This window comes from Polypterus senegalus, chromosome 11, assembly GCF_016835505.1.
Source record: "Polypterus senegalus isolate Bchr_013 chromosome 11, ASM1683550v1, whole genome shotgun sequence".
NCBI classification, from domain to species: Eukaryota; Metazoa; Chordata; class Cladistia; order Polypteriformes; family Polypteridae; genus Polypterus; species Polypterus senegalus.
The window spans coordinates 117337114-117357118 of record NC_053164.1 but is presented as its reverse complement, the minus strand read 5'-3'; the positions used below and the strand labels follow the sequence as shown (position 1 = coordinate 117357118).

General features: G+C 37.1%; 1 protein-coding gene across 2 annotated transcripts in view; it reads left to right on the top strand.

Moving 5' to 3' along the window:
* Nucleotides 1–20005, top strand: part of xpo7 (exportin 7) — a 289702-nt gene that overhangs the window by 227742 nt on the left and 41955 nt on the right. For both annotated transcript variants that reach the window (XM_039769573.1, XM_039769572.1), the window contains exons 12-18: nt 3987–4180; nt 14240–14345; nt 14466–14601; nt 16642–16715; nt 18206–18286; nt 19376–19439; nt 19840–19948. In XM_039769573.1, the coding sequence (XP_039625507.1) occupies nt 3987–4180; nt 14240–14345; nt 14466–14601; nt 16642–16715; nt 18206–18286; nt 19376–19439; nt 19840–19948 (764 nt within the window). The remainder of the gene's footprint in view (nt 1–3986; nt 4181–14239; nt 14346–14465; nt 14602–16641; nt 16716–18205; nt 18287–19375; nt 19440–19839; nt 19949–20005) is intronic.

Here is a 20005-nt window from a genome sequence, read left to right as displayed (position 1 = left end):
TCAAATTATATGGTGAGTACAGTATGAAATTGTTGTTTCTAGAATAGAATAGAATGCCTTTTATTGTCACTATACACATGTACAATGAGATTAAAAGCAGCTCCTTCAGTGCAGACATATGTGTAGAACACAAGTAAATAAATAAATGGTGCGAAAAGATGCAAAAAAGTTCCAAAAAAAAAGTTCTGTATAGGGCTTGTATGGTTGTTTTTTTGCCTTAGCATAACGCCGGATCTGCAACCTCGCTTCTGCTTTCTTTCCCTCCTCAGTCTGCGTCGTCTCCTAGACCCGACAACAATCAACGGAGAGCCCGCTGGTCTCGCTATGTTGTCTGGGATGTTGCGCATGTGATGAAAAACACTCGAAACAGATGTCTGGCTCTGGACACCCATGTCTATAAGGTTTTGACAGGTGTAGCGGATGTTCGCTGAACCGATCGTGCACAAACAAGCAAAAAAAAAAAAAAAGTACAAAAACAACAAAAAAGTGTACTGAAAATGAGAGCCATGAGCCGCTACGACCATGCGCGCCGCCATGCTCCTAGCTTAATCTACCCTACTTCTGGTAGGCTAGGCACTTTTTATAACTTTTTGGTTAGTACATTAGAAAAATTATTGGTGTTTTGGTAAATTATGCACATTATACAACCCTTTTTTATTATGAAAAGGTTAAGTAAGTGTTGCAGTGGGAGGTTCGCAACGCATTATGGGTTATCCTTTGTGAACGAATTAAGTTCTTAAGTCAAGGGTCCACTGTATTGCGTATTTAAGTTAATCAAATTTATAACAAGTCTCGGAAATCCACCCGCCGATGTACCGTATTTGCGTGTATAGTTTCAACACAAAGGTTTCATTTTACCAAACTTCTCCGCAATCACTTCCTGGTTTCCATCAAAAGTGCCGGCAGTCTCAAATTCTCGCCGATAAACATGATAAATATACCTGAAGAAACACTTTTAAGGAAATTTAGAAAATTTTGCTTGGAGAAGGGGGTCGGCTTAAATACCGGTCATCGGCAAATACATGTAATTTAGTAGGTAGAGAAGGGGGTCGGCTAATATACCGAGTAGGCTTATATTCCGGGATCTACGGTAATAGTGAATCAGAGCTTTTTGCATCTTGCAGTAAAAAGCTACACCAAAAAATAAAATGCTGAAAGTTGCAGCACTCAAGTTTATTATATCTGTGATGGTCAGAACAGTCTAACTGACTCTCCCTCATTGTTCAAAGTAACAGTGAAGTACTGGCAGTATCTTCATCCAGTTACCTGGCTGAGCAGGTGTTTAGTCATGTAGGGGTGATAATGCAGCCACATTCTTCACATATAAGTGATAAAACTTAATTTTCTGTAAATGCAATGCATTTTAAATGATAGGGGTTGATAACATATTTTTTAATCAATTTGCAAAATTATTTAAAGAAATTATTTTACAATGAAAGTTTTATTTTGAGCCAGGCTTCACGGTGACACAGTGGTAACATAGCTGCCTTGAAACAAGGAAGCTTGGGTTCATATCCCAGGTCTTCCCTCCATGGAGTTAGAATGTTGTCCCCATGTCTGCAAGGGTTTCTTCTTTGTGCTCAAGATTCCTCACACAGTTCAAATACATGCAGTTTGATGGTATGATAATGCTTAGTTGATCCCAGAGTGGATTTGTATGTGAGTGTGGTTACCTTGTAATGCACTGGTGCCCTGTCCAGGGATTGTTCTTTCCTTGCATCCTATGCTTGTTCAGATAGGCTCCATCATCCCCATAATCCCACTTAGGATAACCCGGGTTTAGTAAATTGATTAATGGATGGATATTCTGAAGTAAGAGAGTCTTCCATCCATCCATCCATTATCCAACCCACTATATCCTAACTGCAGGGTCACAGGGGTCTGCTGAAGCCAATCCCAGCCAAGACAGGGCACAAGGCAGGAAACAAACCCCGGGTAGGGTGCCAGCCCACCGCAGGGCGCACACACACACACACACACACACACCAAGCACACACTAGGGACAATTTAGAATAGCCAATGCACCTAACATGCATGTCTTTGGACTGTGGGAGGAAACCCACACAGACATGGGGAGAACATGAAAACTACACGCAGGGAGGACCCGGGAAGCGAACCTGAGAGAGTCTTTCTAAATTTATTTTCTTTAAATTCTTTGTGTATTAGATATAGTGCACTTGTGAGGAAACTGTGGAAAATCAATAGTATATTTGCCAATTACTTCAAAAGGAAACAATTATTTTATATACCAGTCACTGTTCATATTAAGAATAGTTTTTCTCTGAGAAAGTCTACTCCTTGTTTGGATGTTATGATAATGTCTGACATATACCAATTAGATTAATTGCAGATAGTGCTGAAATGTAAACACTTTTGTATCCAAGTCTTCTCAACTATGCCTTCACTTGCCTGAATAAATCCAACCACTCAGCTTGACTTGCTTGAATGTAGTTTTTATCACTTGAGACATGACTTGAAGGTCAAGTCTTGAAGCTTACTTGAGACTTGTGTGTGTGTGTATACAAACCGGATTCCAAAAAAGTTGGGACACTAAACAAATTGTGAATAAAAACTGAATGCAATGATGTGGAGATGGCAAATGTCAATATTTTATTTGTAATAGAACGTAGATGACAGATCAAACGTTTAATCCGAGTAAATGTATCATTTTAAAGGAAAAATATGTTGATTCAAAATTTCACGGTGTCAACAAATCCCAAAAAAGTTGGGACAAGTAGCAATAAGAGGCTGGAAAAAGTAAATTTGAGCATAACGAAGAGCTTGAAGACCAATTAAAACTAATTAGGTCAATTGGCAACATGATTGGGTATAAAAAGAGCTTCTCAGAGTGGCAGTGTCTCTCAGAAGCCAAGATGGGTAGAGGATCACCAATTCCCACAATGTTGCACAGAAAGATAGTGGAGCAATATCAGAAAGGTGTTACCCAGCGAAAAATTTCGAAGACTTTGCATCTATCATCATCAACTGTGCATAACATCATCCGAAGATTCAGAGAATCTGGAACAATCTCTGTCGTAAGGGTCAAGGCGTAAAACCATACTGGATGCCTGTGATCTCCGTGCCCTTAAACGACACTGCACCACAAACAGGAATGCTACTGTAAAGGAAATCACAGAATGGGCTCAGGAATACTTCCAGAAACCAGTGTCAGTGAACACAATCCACCGTGCCATCCGCCGTTGCCAGCTGAAACTCTACAGTGCAAAGAAGAAGCCATTTCTAAGCAAGATCCACAAGCTCAGGCGCTGTCACTGGGCCAGGGATCATTTAAAATGGAGTGTGGCAAAATGGAAGACTGTTCTGTGGTCAGACGAGTCATGATTCGTGGCTCGTAGGAGAAGGATCCAGGTACTGAAATGGCCAGTCTGCAGTCCAGATCTTTCACCTATAGAGAACATTTGGCGCATCATAAAGAGGAAGGTGCGACAAAGAAGGCCCAAGACGACTGAACAGTTAGAGGCCTGTATTAGACAAGAATGGGACAGCATTCTTATTTCTAAACTTGAGAAACTGGTCTCCTCGGTCCCCAGACGTCTGTTGAGTGTTGTAAGAAGAAGGGGAGATGCCACACAGTGGTGAAAATGGCCTTGTCCCAACTTTTTTGGGATTTGTTGACACCATGAAATTCTGAATCAACATATTTTTCCCTTAAAATGATACATTTTCTCAGTTTAAACTTTTGTTCTGTGATTTATGTTCTATTCTGAATAAAATATTAGAAGTTGGCACCTCCACATCATTGCATTCAGTTTTTATTCACGATTTGTATAGTGTCCCAACTTTTTGGAATCCGGTTTGTGTATATATATATATATATATATATATATATATATATATATATATATATAACTTAGTACAATTTCTGGGGCCGCACTCTTTACAAAAACTCAGTGGTATACAGTGAGTTTCTAGACATTGCATAGGCCAGAAAGTGTAACAAGCTTTTTAAATGTTATTCCTTGCAGTGATGGTCTTGAGGATCCCTTGGATGACACTGGCCTTGTTCAGCAGCAGCTGGATCAACTTTCCACAATTGGTCGATGCGAGTATGAAAAGACTTGTGCTCTTCTTGTGCAACTTTTTGACCAGTCGGCTCAGTCATATCAGGAGCTGCTACAGTCCAGTAATGCAAGTGCTATGGATGTTGCGGTACAAGAAGGTATTTACTAAAAAAAATCATTACAGTTAATAGAAGTGTTTCTGTTCTAGAAAGTACAGAAAACCCAGTTTGTTTTTTGTGTGTGTGTTTTGTTTTTTGGTTCATCCTTTGTCATTCTTCAGTATTTGTGTGCACAAATCTGTTTGTATTAATGTCAAGAAGCATTTTTAAAAGATGTTTAAGATTTATTGGTAAATGTAAGAATGCACTTAAACAGTTTTGACTTTCACTATATATTTTCTGAAATTAATAACTTATGACTTTTACCTTTAATAGAATAAAATGTGTTTTTTTTTTTTTTTTATAAGTCTTTCACTCCGGAGTAACAAGATTTTTATTGTCAAAAGTTCAAAGCACAGCCAGGTCCTCACAATAAAAACCAAATAAAGCAGGGAAGTGTTTCATGCTATGATTTTCAAAATGATCTTAAATGATGCTCAAAGTTGCATTTCCTAAGGGCCGATTTATACTTCACGCTCAGAACGCGTACGCACCCGCATCATGGCTGCCACGCGTTCCCAGCGTTCATTTCACGCGTCCTCTGAGCAGGTCCTCAGAAATTAACGCGACGCATGTGCGAGTTGCAGTACCAGCAAAAAGTCGGGGGGTGCAGTGTGCAAAAAGTCGGAACATGACGTCCGAGTCTGTTTACTATCTACATGTGACAGGAAGCCTCTATGGAGATCCTTAAGGGGATCGATGTGTGCGCTTTGCTTTTTCATGAATGGTTTAAAGTGGTGAAGCAAAATGCCGACATACAGATGCATTCGTGGTGCTTTTATATTCAAGCGTCGCATATTCCTGATCGTAATGACACGATACATTTTAAAAGTCTCACATACCATCTTTTGTGCCGTCGTAAACGTCGCCACACAGAACAAATTAAATGTATGATATTCCAACTCTCTGCACATTTAGAATCTTTAGATTTATACTTGATATCACTTTCATGATGAAATGCATTCAAGTGTGTATGTTACATTTTACATATAATTTCATTTAAATAATGAATACTGTTAATTACACACATGGGGGTATCACAGTGGTGGCGTGATAGCACTGCTGTCTCGCAGGGAGTTATGTTGCTGGTATTTCCTGCTTGTATTCCACACTGTGCTCCAGTTTCCTTCCAAAGATATGCAGATTTGAGGATTTGGTGCCACTAAAATGACGCTAGTGTATGTGTGTGCTTGTATTCACCTTGCGATGAGCTGAGGCCTTGTCAAGGGACTATTTCTCACTCGTGCCCAATGCTTGCTGGAATGGACACATCCCTGGATTGATGGATTTAATCAATAAACATCCTTTTCAGAGATATTGCAGTAAGGTGTCATCAGAATTTAATAGGTGTTCTAGGCAATTCACAACACAGAGAAGCCGATCATGTTCTCACCGTGATAATATCTCGCACTGCCACCTGGTGGATTCCTCCAGATTTACGTAAAGTACGCGTGCAAGTATGAACACTACAACGCTTGCGTAGCAGGAGCTTCCGCTGCAGCATGCGTTGCATCGCGTGAAGTATAACTCCGGCCTTAGCCAACGTATTCTGCTGTGTTTGATAACAGGTAGTCAGATATGCTCTCTTGGCAGCTGCAGGAGCACCTCAGTACTGTATATGCATACACACTTGACCTGTTAAAAGTAGATGTTGATGACATTATACTGTTAACTCAATGTTAGTGATATACAGTGGGTGTAAGAATCACCCATTTTGAAAATATTCACATTTTGTTACTATATAGCCTGCAGTGAAAACACAAAAATTATTTTTCAGCTATATTTAAGCGATCCAAACTAAAATATCCAAGTCAACGATATAATAGCAACAGTTCAGAAAAATAATAATAAATAAAAAAACAAGAATCTCTGAGACTGATAAAGGATTACTCCCCTCCCAAATAATACTTATAAACTCAATCAGGTGTAAGTGATAACCTTCTCCATTTAAACCAAGTAGTTGGCTTCCACCTGTGATGAACTGTAATCAGTTGGTAGTGCATCTGAAAGCAAACAATTGACTATGGGTGGAAAGGATAAAGTAGTATACAAGTTGTGGGATGGATACAAAAAGATGTCAAAAGCTTTATCAATCCCTTTGAGTACAGAAAATCCATAATTAAGTAGTGAAAACTGTTTATATATACATACATATATATATATATATATATATATATATATATATATATATATATATATATATATATATATATATATATATAAAACTGCTCAAAAAATCAAAGGAACACTTTGAAAACACATCAGATCTCAATGGGAAAAGAAATCCTCCTGGATATCTATACTGATATAGACTGGGTAATGTGTTAGGAACGAAAGGATGCCACATCGTTTGATGGAAATGAAAATGATCAACCTACAGAGCCCTGAATTCAAATACGCCCTAAAATCAGAGTGAAAAATTATGTGGCAGGCTAGTCCATTTTGCCAAAATTTAATTGCAGCAACTCAAAATTGTACCCAGCACTTTGTATGGCCCCTGTGTTCTTGTATACATGCCTGACAACATCGGTGCATGCTTCTAATGAGATGACAGATGGTGTTGTGGGGATCTCCTCCCAGATCTGGACCAGGGCATCACTGAGCTCCTGGACAGTCTGAGGTGCAACCTGGTGGCATTGGATGGACCAAAACATAATGTCCCAGAGGTGTTCTATTGGATTTAGGTCAGGAAAGTGTGGTGGCCAGTCAATGGTATCAATTCCTTCATCCTCCAGGAACTGCCTGCATACTCTCACCACATGAGGCCAGGAATAGTCGTGCACCAGGAGCCACTGTACCAGCATAGGGTCTGATAATGGGTCCAAGGATTTCATCCTGATACCTAATGGCAGCCAAGGTGCCTTTGTCAAGCCTGTAGCGGTCTGTGTGACCCTCCATGGATATGCCTCCCCAGACAATCATTAACCCACCACCAAACTGCTCATGCTGAATGATGTTACAGGCAGCATAATGTTCTCCATGGCTTCTCCAGACCCTTTCACTTCTGTCACGTGCTCAGGGTGAACCTGCTCTCATCTGTAAAAAGCACAGGGCACCAGTGGTGCATCTGCCAATTCTGGTATTCTATGGCTAATGCCAATCGAGCTGCATGCTGCTGGGCAGTGAGCTCAGGGCCCATTAGAGGACATGGGGCCCTTGGGTCACCCTCATGAAGTCTTTCTGGTTGTTTGGTCAGAGACATTCACACCAGTGGCCTGCTGGAGGTCATTTTGTAGGGCTCTGGCAGTGCTCATCCTGTTCCTCCTTGCCCAAAGGAGCAGATACTGGTCCTGCTGATGGGTTATGGACCTTCTATGGCCCTCTCCAGCTCTCCTAGAGTAACTGCTTGTCTCCTAGAATCTCCTCCATGCCCTTGAGACTGTGCAGGGAGACACAGCAAACCTTCTGGCAATGACACGTATTGATGTGCCATCCTGGAGAAGTTGGACTACCTGTGCAACCTCTGTAGGGTCCAGGTATCGCCTCATGCTACCAGTAGTGACACTGACTGTAGCCAAATGCAAAACTAGTGAAGAAACAGTCAGAAAAGATGAGGAGGGAAAAATGTCAGTGGCCTCCACTTGTTAAACCATTCCTGTTTTGGGGTCATCTCATTGTTGCCCCTCTAGTGCATCTGTTGTTAATTTCATTAACACCACAGCAGCTGAAACTGATTAACAACCCCTCTGCTACTTAACTGACCAGATTAATATCCCATAAGTTTCATTGACTTTATGCTATACTCTGATTAAAAGTGTTCCTTTAATTCTTTTGAGCAGTATATATATATATATATATATATATATATATATATATATATATATACACCCCAATCTACATACTGTCAAAAAAACGACCCACACACCATAGCAACATGAGAGGCTTCACCTTTAGCGCTGACGTCTTAGGTTCGATTCACGAGAGTAGGTGCAGTGCGTGTGTACTGCCTGATGAGCCCAGAATTAGGGCGAAGCACGTGCCGCGTACTGTTTGCATTATTTGATAGTAAAACTATTTCAATATATTCAATATATATATATCAGCTTAATGATTCATTTTACTCGCAACCCTGTTTGGGAAGAAGTATGAAAAATATGAGGTTAACGCAGAAAACCAGATCACCAATTTAAGCTTTAGAAATCATAGATACTTTATTCGACATCAATGATTGTTTTGGTAAAGCCATACTGGTGTAATCCTCCTTCCATGTTATAATATTTCCGCGACTAGCCAAGATTAAATGAACGGAAAATAAGTAAGAGCGAAGCGAGGGTGACGCAGGCAGGCAGGTGACAGCTCAATAGGTCAAATTTGGATATACTACAGTAGGTTCTATTTAGTCGCCAGAAATATCTTTGGTAGGAATGGAAGTTGGATTTAGTCTTTAAATTTCTATGGTGAAGAAAAATTTATGCAATGATGATTAAATTTAACTTTCATTCCTACTAAACATATTTCTGTCGACCAAATAAAAAATACTTATATTTAAAATTTAAATAGAACTTGAACAAATACGATAGTTCATAATACCCACGCAGCACTAAGTGCACATAAGATTACGAGTCATCCGTTTTAACAAGCAGCATATTGCACTGATACGAAATAGCCTGCCCATATAATTATTTAGGAATGGATAGATAAATTAAGATTTTGTACAAATAATGTTTTAAATTTTTCTTCCTCAATGGATTCTGGCACCCCCAGCAACAGCTTCTTGCTCCCCAAAGGAGATATGTGTGTATGTGTGTGTGTATATATATATATATAGAGATATAGATATACATATATAGATAGATAGATATAGATATATAGATTATATAGATAGATGGATATTTACATATAGATGGATATATAAGATAGATATAGATATAGATATGCATATATAGATAGATAGATAGATATAGGTGTATGTAAATGTGTGTCTGTATATATGTAGATATGTGTGTAAATGTGTGTGTATATATATATATATATATATATATATATATATATGCCAGCAACACTCATGACAATGACAAAACAATTACATTGTCAATCATGTTACATTATTATTAAAATGTTTCCTTTTCTTTTTCATTACTTCTTTAACACACTACTTCTCTGCTGCAAAGCGCGGGTATTTTGCTATATATGCATATGTATATATGTGTATATGTATATATATATGTATATATATGCATATATATGTATATATACTGTATATATGTATGTGTGTGTATATGTGTGTGTGTCTGTGTCTATATATATGACAGCAACACTCATATCAGTGACAAAACAATTACATTAACAATCATCTTACGTTATTTTTAAAATGTTTCCTTTTTTTTTTTCATAACTTCTTTAACACACTACTTCTCCACTGCGAAGTGCGGGTATTCTGCTAGTATATATATAAAGGGTGTCCCAAAATTCAAGCAAGATTTGAATTTGGCGCTATTTGTGCGGTGAAGTTTTGCCAACGAAAAAGAAAGACAGTGTGACAGCTCACAGTTCAGGGTTATTAAAAATGGAGCGCTACACAAAAGCACAATGCATTTTCAATGTTGAGCAATATTTTAAAAATAATGAAGGTTTCGCAGCTACAGTTCTCAATTTTCCTGGTCGTGTAATTTCCTGTTTTGGTGATCACAATTGGTCGCCCAGATCATGCGATTTAATGCCTTTGGACTTTTTTCTTTGGGGTTTTTTGAAGTCTAAGGTTTATGCCATCAAGCCCACGACCACCCACGCCTTGAAGGAGGAAATTGAGCGCTGTATCAACATAATTCAGCCACATATATGCAAAACGGTCATGGAAAATTTCGACAAAAGAGTACGTATGTGCAGCAAAGCCGTGGAGGCCATTTACCCAATATGCTATTCCATACATAACCCTATACTATATACTTTATGAATCAATTAAAAATTTACAATTTTTAATTCAAAACCTATGTTTTCTATCAACATTACTTCTTGCGTGAATTTTGGGACACCCTCTATATATATTTAAAGTAGATAGATAGATAGATAGATAGATAGATAGATAGATAGATAGATAGATAGATAGATAGATAGATAGATAGATAGATAGATAGATAGATAGATAGATAGATAGATAGATAGATAGATAGATAGATAGATAGATAGATAGATAGATAGATAGATAGATAGATAGATAGATAGATACTTTATTAATCCCAAGGGGAAATTCACATAATCCAGCAGCAGTATACTGATACAAAGAAACAATATTAAATTAAATAGTAATAAAAATGAAAAGAATTAAAATAAAATTAATGTTCGCATTTACTCCCCCGGGTGGAATTGAAGAGTCGCATAGTGTGGGGGAGGAACGATCTCTTTAGTCTGTCAGTGGAACAGGACAGTGACAAAAGTCTGTCACTGAAGCTACTCCTCTGTCTGGAGATGACACTGTTAAGTGGATTCAGTGGATTCTTCATGATTGACAGGAGTTTGCTTAGTGCCCGTCGCTCTGCCACAGATGTTAAAGTGTCCAACTTTAATCCTACAATGGAGCCTGCCTTCTTAACAAGTTTGTCCAGGCGTGAGGCGTCTTTCATCGTTATGCTGCCACCCCAGCACACCACCGCGTAAAAGAGGGCACTCGCCACAACCGTCTGGTAGAACATCTGCAGCATCTTACTGCAGATGTTGAAGGATGCCAACCTTCTCAGAAAGTATATTCTGCTCTGAGCTTTCTTACATAGAGCATCAGTATTGGCAGTCCAGTCCAATTTGTCATCCAGCTGCACTCCCAGATATTTATAGGTATGCACCCTCTGCACACAGTCACCTCTGATGATCACAGGGTCCATGAGGGGCCTGGGCCTCCTAAAATCCACCACCAGCTCCTTGGTCTTGCTGGTGTTAAGGTGTAAGTGGTTTGAGTCGCACCATTTAACAAAGTCTTTGATTAACTTTCTGTACTCCTCCTCCTGCCCACTCCTGATGCAGCCCACAATAGCAGTATTACTAGATCTTTAAGTTACCCCATTTGTTTGTGGATGGTAAATGGTAGTACTTAACTTACTAAAAGCAAAAGTATTTTTCAATTCTTTCGTACCTCTTCAAATAAAGCATGTATCCTGATCTGTTAAAATGTTACAAGGTTTACCCATGTGAGTGAAAACCTCAGTTAATGGCTTCAAATGAATTTGCCTTTCATAATGCTGCCACTTTCTGATATCTGGTTTTGTAATCTACCAACGCTAAAATATAAAGATATCCATTTTTACTTTTGGTAGTGGCCACTAATGCCCATTTCCACTCTTAAAAGGAACATCATAACTGGAACATTTATTAATAGTGCATGTGCGGGTCGATATGTGGACAGTATTCAACAATTGGGACAAGATTTACGAAATTGTTCTAGATTTTTAGTGAGATTTAACTCAATAGAAATGTTTTAAAATATGCTCCCTTTTATTCCTATCACCCAGATGGCCTTGTAACATATTTTAGTGAGTAAAACATAAGACATGTTCCCTTTGAAACTGTGGGACAACTAACTGCTCTATATAATGTGCAGTGTGATATCACATGGTACATGAAACGTTTTTTATTTTATGAAATGTGGAGTTTTTAGATTGTGTGCTTCTCACTCCTTTTAATACTCATATTCTATGTGTCATGCTTGTTTAAATATACATTCTAAACTTGTGTCTACCTTTTGTAACTGAGGCTCTGTCGTCTTTTGTACGTTTTCATTTGACAAAGATTTGTCATTATTGGAGGAAGCTGAAAATACAGAACCATCCGGTTCAGGTGTATGTATGCTATGAGTGACTACCAGACAGTTCTACTGGTTCTCTGGAAGAAGACTCTTCTCCTTCCAGTATTTAAATCAGGTTTAATTTGTAAATTAACATTCTTTGATGGCCACAAGACCCTTTCCAAGAGCATCATTCTCATTCTGTCTGGGTGTAAGAGAAAATAATTCTTTATAGTTTGTGTATTCACTGCTTCAGACTTTGGTGTTTTTCTTGCTTTTGTCTCTGAAAGTTGTTATAGACAGGGATTGATGATGATGAGATCAGGGCAATATGGGAACAGTAATATTTGCTGCAGGATTCCCTGTTCCTCTTTTTGCTTCCGATATTTTTTTTAAGATTTTAGACATGTGTTTATGGTAATTTCCATGTTGCAGAATGAATCTGGAACTGATCAGATGCCTCCATGATGGATTTCCAGGATGGATAAGAATTTATCCATCGTTCTAGCAGTGACGGACCATTAATTTTGATCAAGTCACCAACTCTCTTTGTAAAAATTCAGCTATGATTCAGTGTTACCTGCAGGCATTCATCCATGTAATGCTCTGCAGCCCTTCAGCAGACATGCTGCCTTCTGTCTGAACCTAAAATTTCTGAACCCTGAAGAATGGGCCTGAGTTGCCTCGAAATCTTGCATATTGTAATCTTTTAGTTAGCCAATAAAAGGAGTCATTTTGCTTGACTTCAGGGAGAGTACCTGGGGCTCATCTGGGTCATAATAAAAGGGGCCGCCTCCTTCCAGTAGACGAGCCAGAGTTGGGAGGAAGGAGACAAAGCTTGTGAGGAGGAGAAAGGAGGTCAAGAAAGAGAAAGAGAGGAAGAAAAGAAAGGAGAGGGTTGGTCATTGAAGGCATTGTGGTGCAGTGAAAAAGAAAATAAAGAAGTGTGTTTTGGACATCCTGGTGTTGGTCTGTCTGTGTCTGTGGGTACGCTTTCCACAACTCATAGCACATAAAAATCACCTTCACTTTTTTTTTTTAACTCACAACAGACTTCCAAGTTGCCTGTGGAAGCAACAAGAACTTTGTGTTACAAGCTTCATGGAATGGGTTTCCATGGCAGACTGGCTGTACACAAGCCCAAGATCACTGTGTGCAATGTCAGGGATTGGCTGTAGTGTTGAAATGTACCCCACTAGTACACTGTGAAGTAGTGAAAACATGTTCTCTGGAATGGTTAATTACGCTTCATTATGTGGCAGTCCATTGGATAAATCTGAGATTGACGGATGTCAAGAGACTGCTGCCTTCTGGATTGCTTAGTGCCTTCTGTAAAGTTTGGTAGAAGAGGGATAATGGTCTGCAGATGTTTTTCAGGGTTTTTGCTAGGTCCCTTGATTCCAGTGAAGGATACTGCAAATGCTTCAGCATGTAAAGACATTTTAAGCAATTGTGTGCTTCCAACTTAGTGGTAACAGTTTGAGGAAGACCCTTTTCTGTTCCAGCATGACTGTGATACTGTACATAAAGACAGGTCCATAAAATCATGGTTTGTCGAGTTTTGTGTGGAGGAACTTGAGTGGCCTCCACTAAGCCCTGTTGAACACCTGTGAGATGAACTGGAATGCCACTTCCGAGTTTGATCTTCTCATTCAATATCAGTGCCTGACCTCACAAATACTCATTTGGCTAAATGGGTACAATTTCCAACAGACACATTCTTGTGGAAAGCCTTCTCAGAAGTATAGAAGCTGTTATAGCCACAAAGGGTGTTGTGGGGATGGAATTCCATTTAATGCCCAGGGGTTTGGAATGGCATGTCCAATAATCTCATACAAGTGTGGTGGTCATTTGTCTTTTGGTCATATATTGTATCTAATTATATTGCCTCACTTTTTGCAATGTATATATACAATATATTACACTTATGTTATAGCTGGTATACTGCTATAACAGTATTATAACTGTAAACTATACTGTAATTTGTGAAGATGTATGAGTCAATTATAAGAGTGTTTACATCACAAAGAATAATATAAAGTGTAGCCCCTATTTTTATTTTGTAAAAACCTGCATGCAGATTAAAGTAGTCTTGGTGAGCATGGTAGTTACTTCAGGTAATCTTCTGAAAAACTATCATTTTTGTTTTCTGAGATCTGGATTATGATAACTATATACTTTTAAAATTACTCTGTAAAATATTTGTTATTATCAAAGGTACATTTAAAAATATTTGCCTTTATTTATCTTGTTATTGTTAGCGTGTTGTCATATTTATATAAGTATTGCGAATGTAATAGGCACTCTAAATTGAATAATCTTTGTTTAATGTCTTGAAATTTAAACAGGGAGATTAACATGGCTTGTATACATAATTGGTGCTGTAATTGGTGGGAGAGTGTCATTTGCAAGCACGGATGAACAAGATGCCATGGATGGAGAGCTAGTCTGTAGGTAAGGATTTTAATTATGTCAGAAAAAAGTCCAGGGTGGTGATTATTATTATTTTTTTATTATTTTTATTTATTTCTTTATTTATTTAAATATTAATACTGAAGTTCTTTTGCTATTCAGGGTTCTTCAGTTGATGAATCTGACAGACTCTCGCCTCGCTCAGGCTGGGAATGAAAAACTAGAACTGGCCATGCTGAGCTTTTTTGAGCAGTTTCGTAAAATATATATTGGTGACCAGGTTCAAAAGTCCTCAAAGGTAATTCTTCACTTTCCCCCATATGAAGTACACTACAGATATGTTGCATGTTTTAGTCTCTTCTTCAGAAACCTATTTTATTCCTATTTTGTCTTTTGAGGTCTTAAGCCTATTAAGTGCCTAAAATTGAGTATGAAATACTTTTTCTCAGTGCTGTTACCTCTGGCAAACCTGTGACTGTATTGAGCAGTATGAGAAAATTGCTGAATGAATTAGTATTCCATCATCTCCTGGAAACAAATAAAATAATGTTTTAACACTGGCTTTATTAGTAATATTGTTTGTCTGAAACATGCAGTGGCATGCAAAGTATTCAGTCTCCTTGAAAGTCCTCATAATTTTCTGCATAACAAAAGATTTGCACACAACATTATCCATTCAGTATTTTTAATGTGAACTCTTATGCTATAACAATATATTTCCAAAGTCAAAATAAACCATTTTCTGAAGATATTTAACTGAAGAATAAAAACTTAAAAGTTAGTGTTTGCTTAGGCATTCAAGCCCTACACCTTGTTATTTTGTTGAGACCCCTTTTGCTACCTTAATTCTTTTGGGGTTAAGTATGTACCAGTTTTGTACATTTTTCTGCAGTTATTCTTCCCCATTATTCCTGCCAGAATTTATACAGATCCTCTAGGTTGGTGGGATGGTGCCTGTAGACAGTAGTTTTCAAATAGTGCCACAGATTCTCAATAGGGTTTAAATTATGGCTTTGGCTTGGCCATTCCAAAACATTCATCTTTCTGTTTTTGGGCTGTTCTAGTGTCGCTCTGGCCTTATGCTTAGGGTCTTTGTCATGTTGGAAGATTAATCTTCTGCCAAGTTGTAGGTACATAGCAAAGTGGAACAAGTTCTTCAGTATCAGGCAATATTTGTGTCCATTCGATGTCCCTTCAACTCTTCCCAGTTTCAGCCCATGAAAAGCATCCCCATAGGACAATGCTGCTACCACTATATTTCACTTTAGGATGTTATTTCTTGAGGGAGGCTTAGGCAGTTTTAGTTTTACATCACCCATACATCTTTGAAGTCTAGCCAAAAAGTTATTGTAAAGTATTCTTGTCTCATTTGACCATAAAAACTCCTCTCACATCTTAACTCTGTCTTTTTCTCGCTTTGCAGCAAATGTTATATGTGCTTTTATGTGGGCCATCGTAAGAAATGGTTTCTTTCTTGCTACCCTTCTGTAGAGGCCTGTTTTATGAAGAGTTATTGAAAGTGTGGACCCAATAAACCTTCACTCCAGTTTTAGCCAGAGGGCACTGCAGACTTCTGAGAATGATGGTTGGATTTTTAGTAGCCTCTCTCACCAGTCAACATCTTGCACTGATGTTCAGTTTTGAGGGACAGCCTGTTGTAGGAAGTCTGGGTACTGTGATGAACCTTCCACCTTCTAAGGATTGATCCAACAGTACTTAATGGGACATTTCAAATTGTTCGGTATTTTTTTGTAGCAAGTTTCTGCCCTGTGTATTTCAATGACTTTGTTTCTCATATCAGCAAAATGTTCCTTTTGTCTCCATTTTTGAAGTGATTGTCCAACAAAGACTATGGCCCATAGAAAGGGTGCTTTTTATATCCAGTATGATATAAAGGGCCCACAAGTAGTACCTAATTATGTTTAGTTATGGTCAAATAGCTGTCACCTTTGTGACATTTGTGATTAATTTGTCATTTGTGTAAATCAGTTAAATATCTACAGAGAATTGTTTATTTTGACTTTGGAAATATATTGTTATTGCATCAGAGTTCACATTAAAATACATGGAAAATATGTGTACAAATATTTTGCCATACTGAAAATTGAGGACTTTCAAAGGGATTGAATACTTTTGCATGTCATTGTATTTTCAAATTGAATAATATATTTGCTTTAATCATATTATTGCAGCTAAAAAGCCATTATAAACATTTGTGGAATATTTAGACCTAGACATAGCACTTTAGGGTCAAATGCTGCAGACCCTATCCATTTAATAGACTTTTTTAAATTTGTTATTACTTTGATGTTTTAATTGTTGTATTTCTACTCGGCAGCTGTATCGACGTTTGTCTGAAGTTTTAGGACTAAATGATGAAACAATGGTGCTGAGCGTGTTCATTGGCAAAATGTATGTAATATTTTTTTCTCCCTAGTTGTGATGAAAATTCATATAACTTTCTGTTCCTTTTTAGACCAGGGATTTATCCTCAGGTTCATATTTGTTTGTAGGTCATAAAACATCTATTGCACCTCTTAGCACCTTATGGCCTTTAAAAGGTCAAGTCTCTGTTGCGCCTTCTAGTCTGCATTAGTTAAAAGGACAGCATTGTCAAGAACTCTGTGCCGCCTCTTAATGATCTGGATGTTAATGACTCGACTTATTCATGTCCTTTTGACCATACCCTTAAAATGGAAAACATGGCACTAGTTCTTCTCACTTAAGGCCCTGTGCTACTCCTTATAGATCACAGTATATATTTGCCTTTTAAACAAGGACTGCTTGGTCTCACTCTGCCACTGTAAAGGTTTCCCAGGTTCCAAGGCCCCATGCTCGTACTAACTGACCTGCTGTCTAGCTTCTAGTAGCAATTTTGTATGAGTACTTCAAATGTGCCACTTTATGTCTTGCTTTTGTGCCCTGCATATGTTATTTGGATGACACCGACTACTTATGCATAGCCATCCACCCAAGTATTGTCTTTGATTCATCTACTTACTGTATGTGTAGAGTTGCGCTCATACTGTAGGGTGAGCTGTCCCATCTGCCCCAAGGTTTTATATACTTGCTTGGCTTTTACCCTTAACCTTTCGTGTGCTATCCTGGTGTTATTTTATTGAATGATATCCATTTGCCACGTACAGTAACAGAACTACAATTAAATTTTACCAGAATGTGTTAGCAGTGCTTGCCTTACTTAAGTAGGAAAAAATGGTTTAATTAGTTAAATACTGACTACATCAGTAGTCCCTAATGAGTCTTATAAGAATATCACAACTGTTTGCATACCTTGAGGTACAGTATGACAGAAAAGAAAAATCTGTTAAGACCTGCTCCTGTTAGCCAAAAGAATTTTTCAGGACATAATGAGAACACCATACTGTATGTATATGGAACCAGACTGCCTACTATCCACAGTACTGGCTGGTGGTTAAGGTGTAGTGATGTTGGATTTTTTGTTGGCAGATATTGTAATTTTTATAATGCAAGTAGAGCAACTATCAATGCTATAGAGTATAATAATGTAGTGAAAAGACAAGTGCTCCTTTCAGTGATAGCAGTTTACCTGATTGTGAAAGGTCTTTGTCAGCTGTGTAATATTCCAAAATGTTCCATGCTGAATGGCTAGGAGCATCCTGAAGCATAACTGTTACCCGAGCTTTCTCTATTAGCCTTTGCATTTATCCGCAGATTTAATTTAACAAAGCATCAATAAAATGTAATTACTTTAGCAGTTCAGAGTAAAGATCCACCAAAACCTATGATGCAATGAGTAAGGAACACATTAAAGCAGCCAAACTTGTCACTGATTTAAATATGTATTTTTGTTAGAAACTTGATTAATGTTTTGACATAAATGAATGACTAAAAAGTTTTTTGTCTTTTTTATGCTCTTTAAGAATTACCAATTTAAAGTACTGGGGAAGGTGTGAACCAATCACATCAAAGACATTACAGCTTCTTAATGATCTCTCCATTGGATATCCTTTAATAATAATATTTTTTTTTATCTTGATGCTCTAAATAGTAAATTTGTTGAAAAGAGTAAAGGCAACTAGTTTTTGCCCATAGTGTATTCTAATTCTGTATAAAACCATTTGCTTTTTAATTTATCGTGCTTCAGATAATTTTAATGGTACTTTTAAAATATTTAAAAATATCTGAATTAAACATTTTCTCTTTGCATGATTTCTCCATACAGTATTAAAATATATGATACTTACTGTATACTAGATCGTGATAACAATATCAGTTAACTACTAAAGAGCTTAATTATTTTTGAAAGGGATGGAATGTATTTTATTTTATTTATTTATTTGTTTTTTTAAAACTAGTCACCCTTTTCTGTTCAGTTCAATCTTCATGGAGTTTTGTATGAAATGCTATTTTTTATTTTTTTTTTTACATATTTAGAAATCTTATAGCCTTGAATTTTAATGCTTTACAAAATAAATTTTTGTTTTGTTTTTTATCTTTACAATGTAGTTTTTAATTGTCTAGTAAATTCCTCCACAACTAGCATTCATTCACAAATAACATTTTGTTTTATATATACTGTGTCGGGGCAACTATTGGTTTGAAATTACAAAACAATTAAATACTTTTTAATGTAACAATTTCATTTTTACATTTAATGTAAACTATTAATAGTTATTGACATCTTCCATTTGATCTAGTAAATGGTATACAGCTTGTAGATCACTGAGGAATTGCATCCTAGTTTGATCTATTTCATATTCAAAATCATAGACAGTAAAATATGAACATTTCCTTAGGAAAGGAGTACTCTTTTGAGGCACTGTATATTAAGAAAAAAATGTAATTTCCAGATTGGGTTACATCTTTTTTTTTTTTTTTGCATTTAGCTGGATGCTGTGCCATGGTAGGCAAATTAAACAATTTTGAGTTAATCTTTTCAACTAAACTCACGGTAACTGGTTTAATTGTGAATTTATTAAGTAAGGCATTTATGTAATTCTGATTAATTGAATCATTTTATTTGTCCTGGCTGTTCCGTTTTTCTAATTTTTTTAATACTAATTTTAAACTGTTACCTTAACTTTCTGCACATATAGCAGTGTTAGAAAGCTGGTGAAACTCAGTGCAGTCCAGTTCATGCTCAATAACCACACTGTAAGTAACTATTTAATTTTGGTTTTCGCAACATATTGACATTTTAATGTTTCAGATGTATTTTTTATAATTTTTTTTCATTAATGAAATAAACTAGGTGCATCTATCTATTTAAAATATGTGATACACAAGTTCCATTCCACCCCATCTCAAGGATGTCTGTGTTAGGCAAATCTGTATTGGCATTGTATAATTAAGTGTGAATGCTTGGTGTAGTGTTCCTGAGAAAAACTGGAATCCAGAGTTAATTGATGTTTTTACATTTAGTTATCTTTGCTAAAAAGGCAAGTTATGTTACATCCATTCAATTAAAAGGAATATCTTATTTTGAAATCTTCATTAAATGGTAAAAAGAAAGTGACTTTCAAAACATAACATATCTTTCCCTGTTTCTTGGCAGAGTGAGCATTTTTCATTTCTGGGTATTAATAACCAGTCAAATCTTAGCGACATGAGATGTCGGACAACGTTTTACACAGCACTTGGACGCCTTCTTATGGTAGATTTAGGTAACATTTTTTTTCTTTAAATTGACATTCATGTTGTTTTTCATCTTTTTCTTTAAA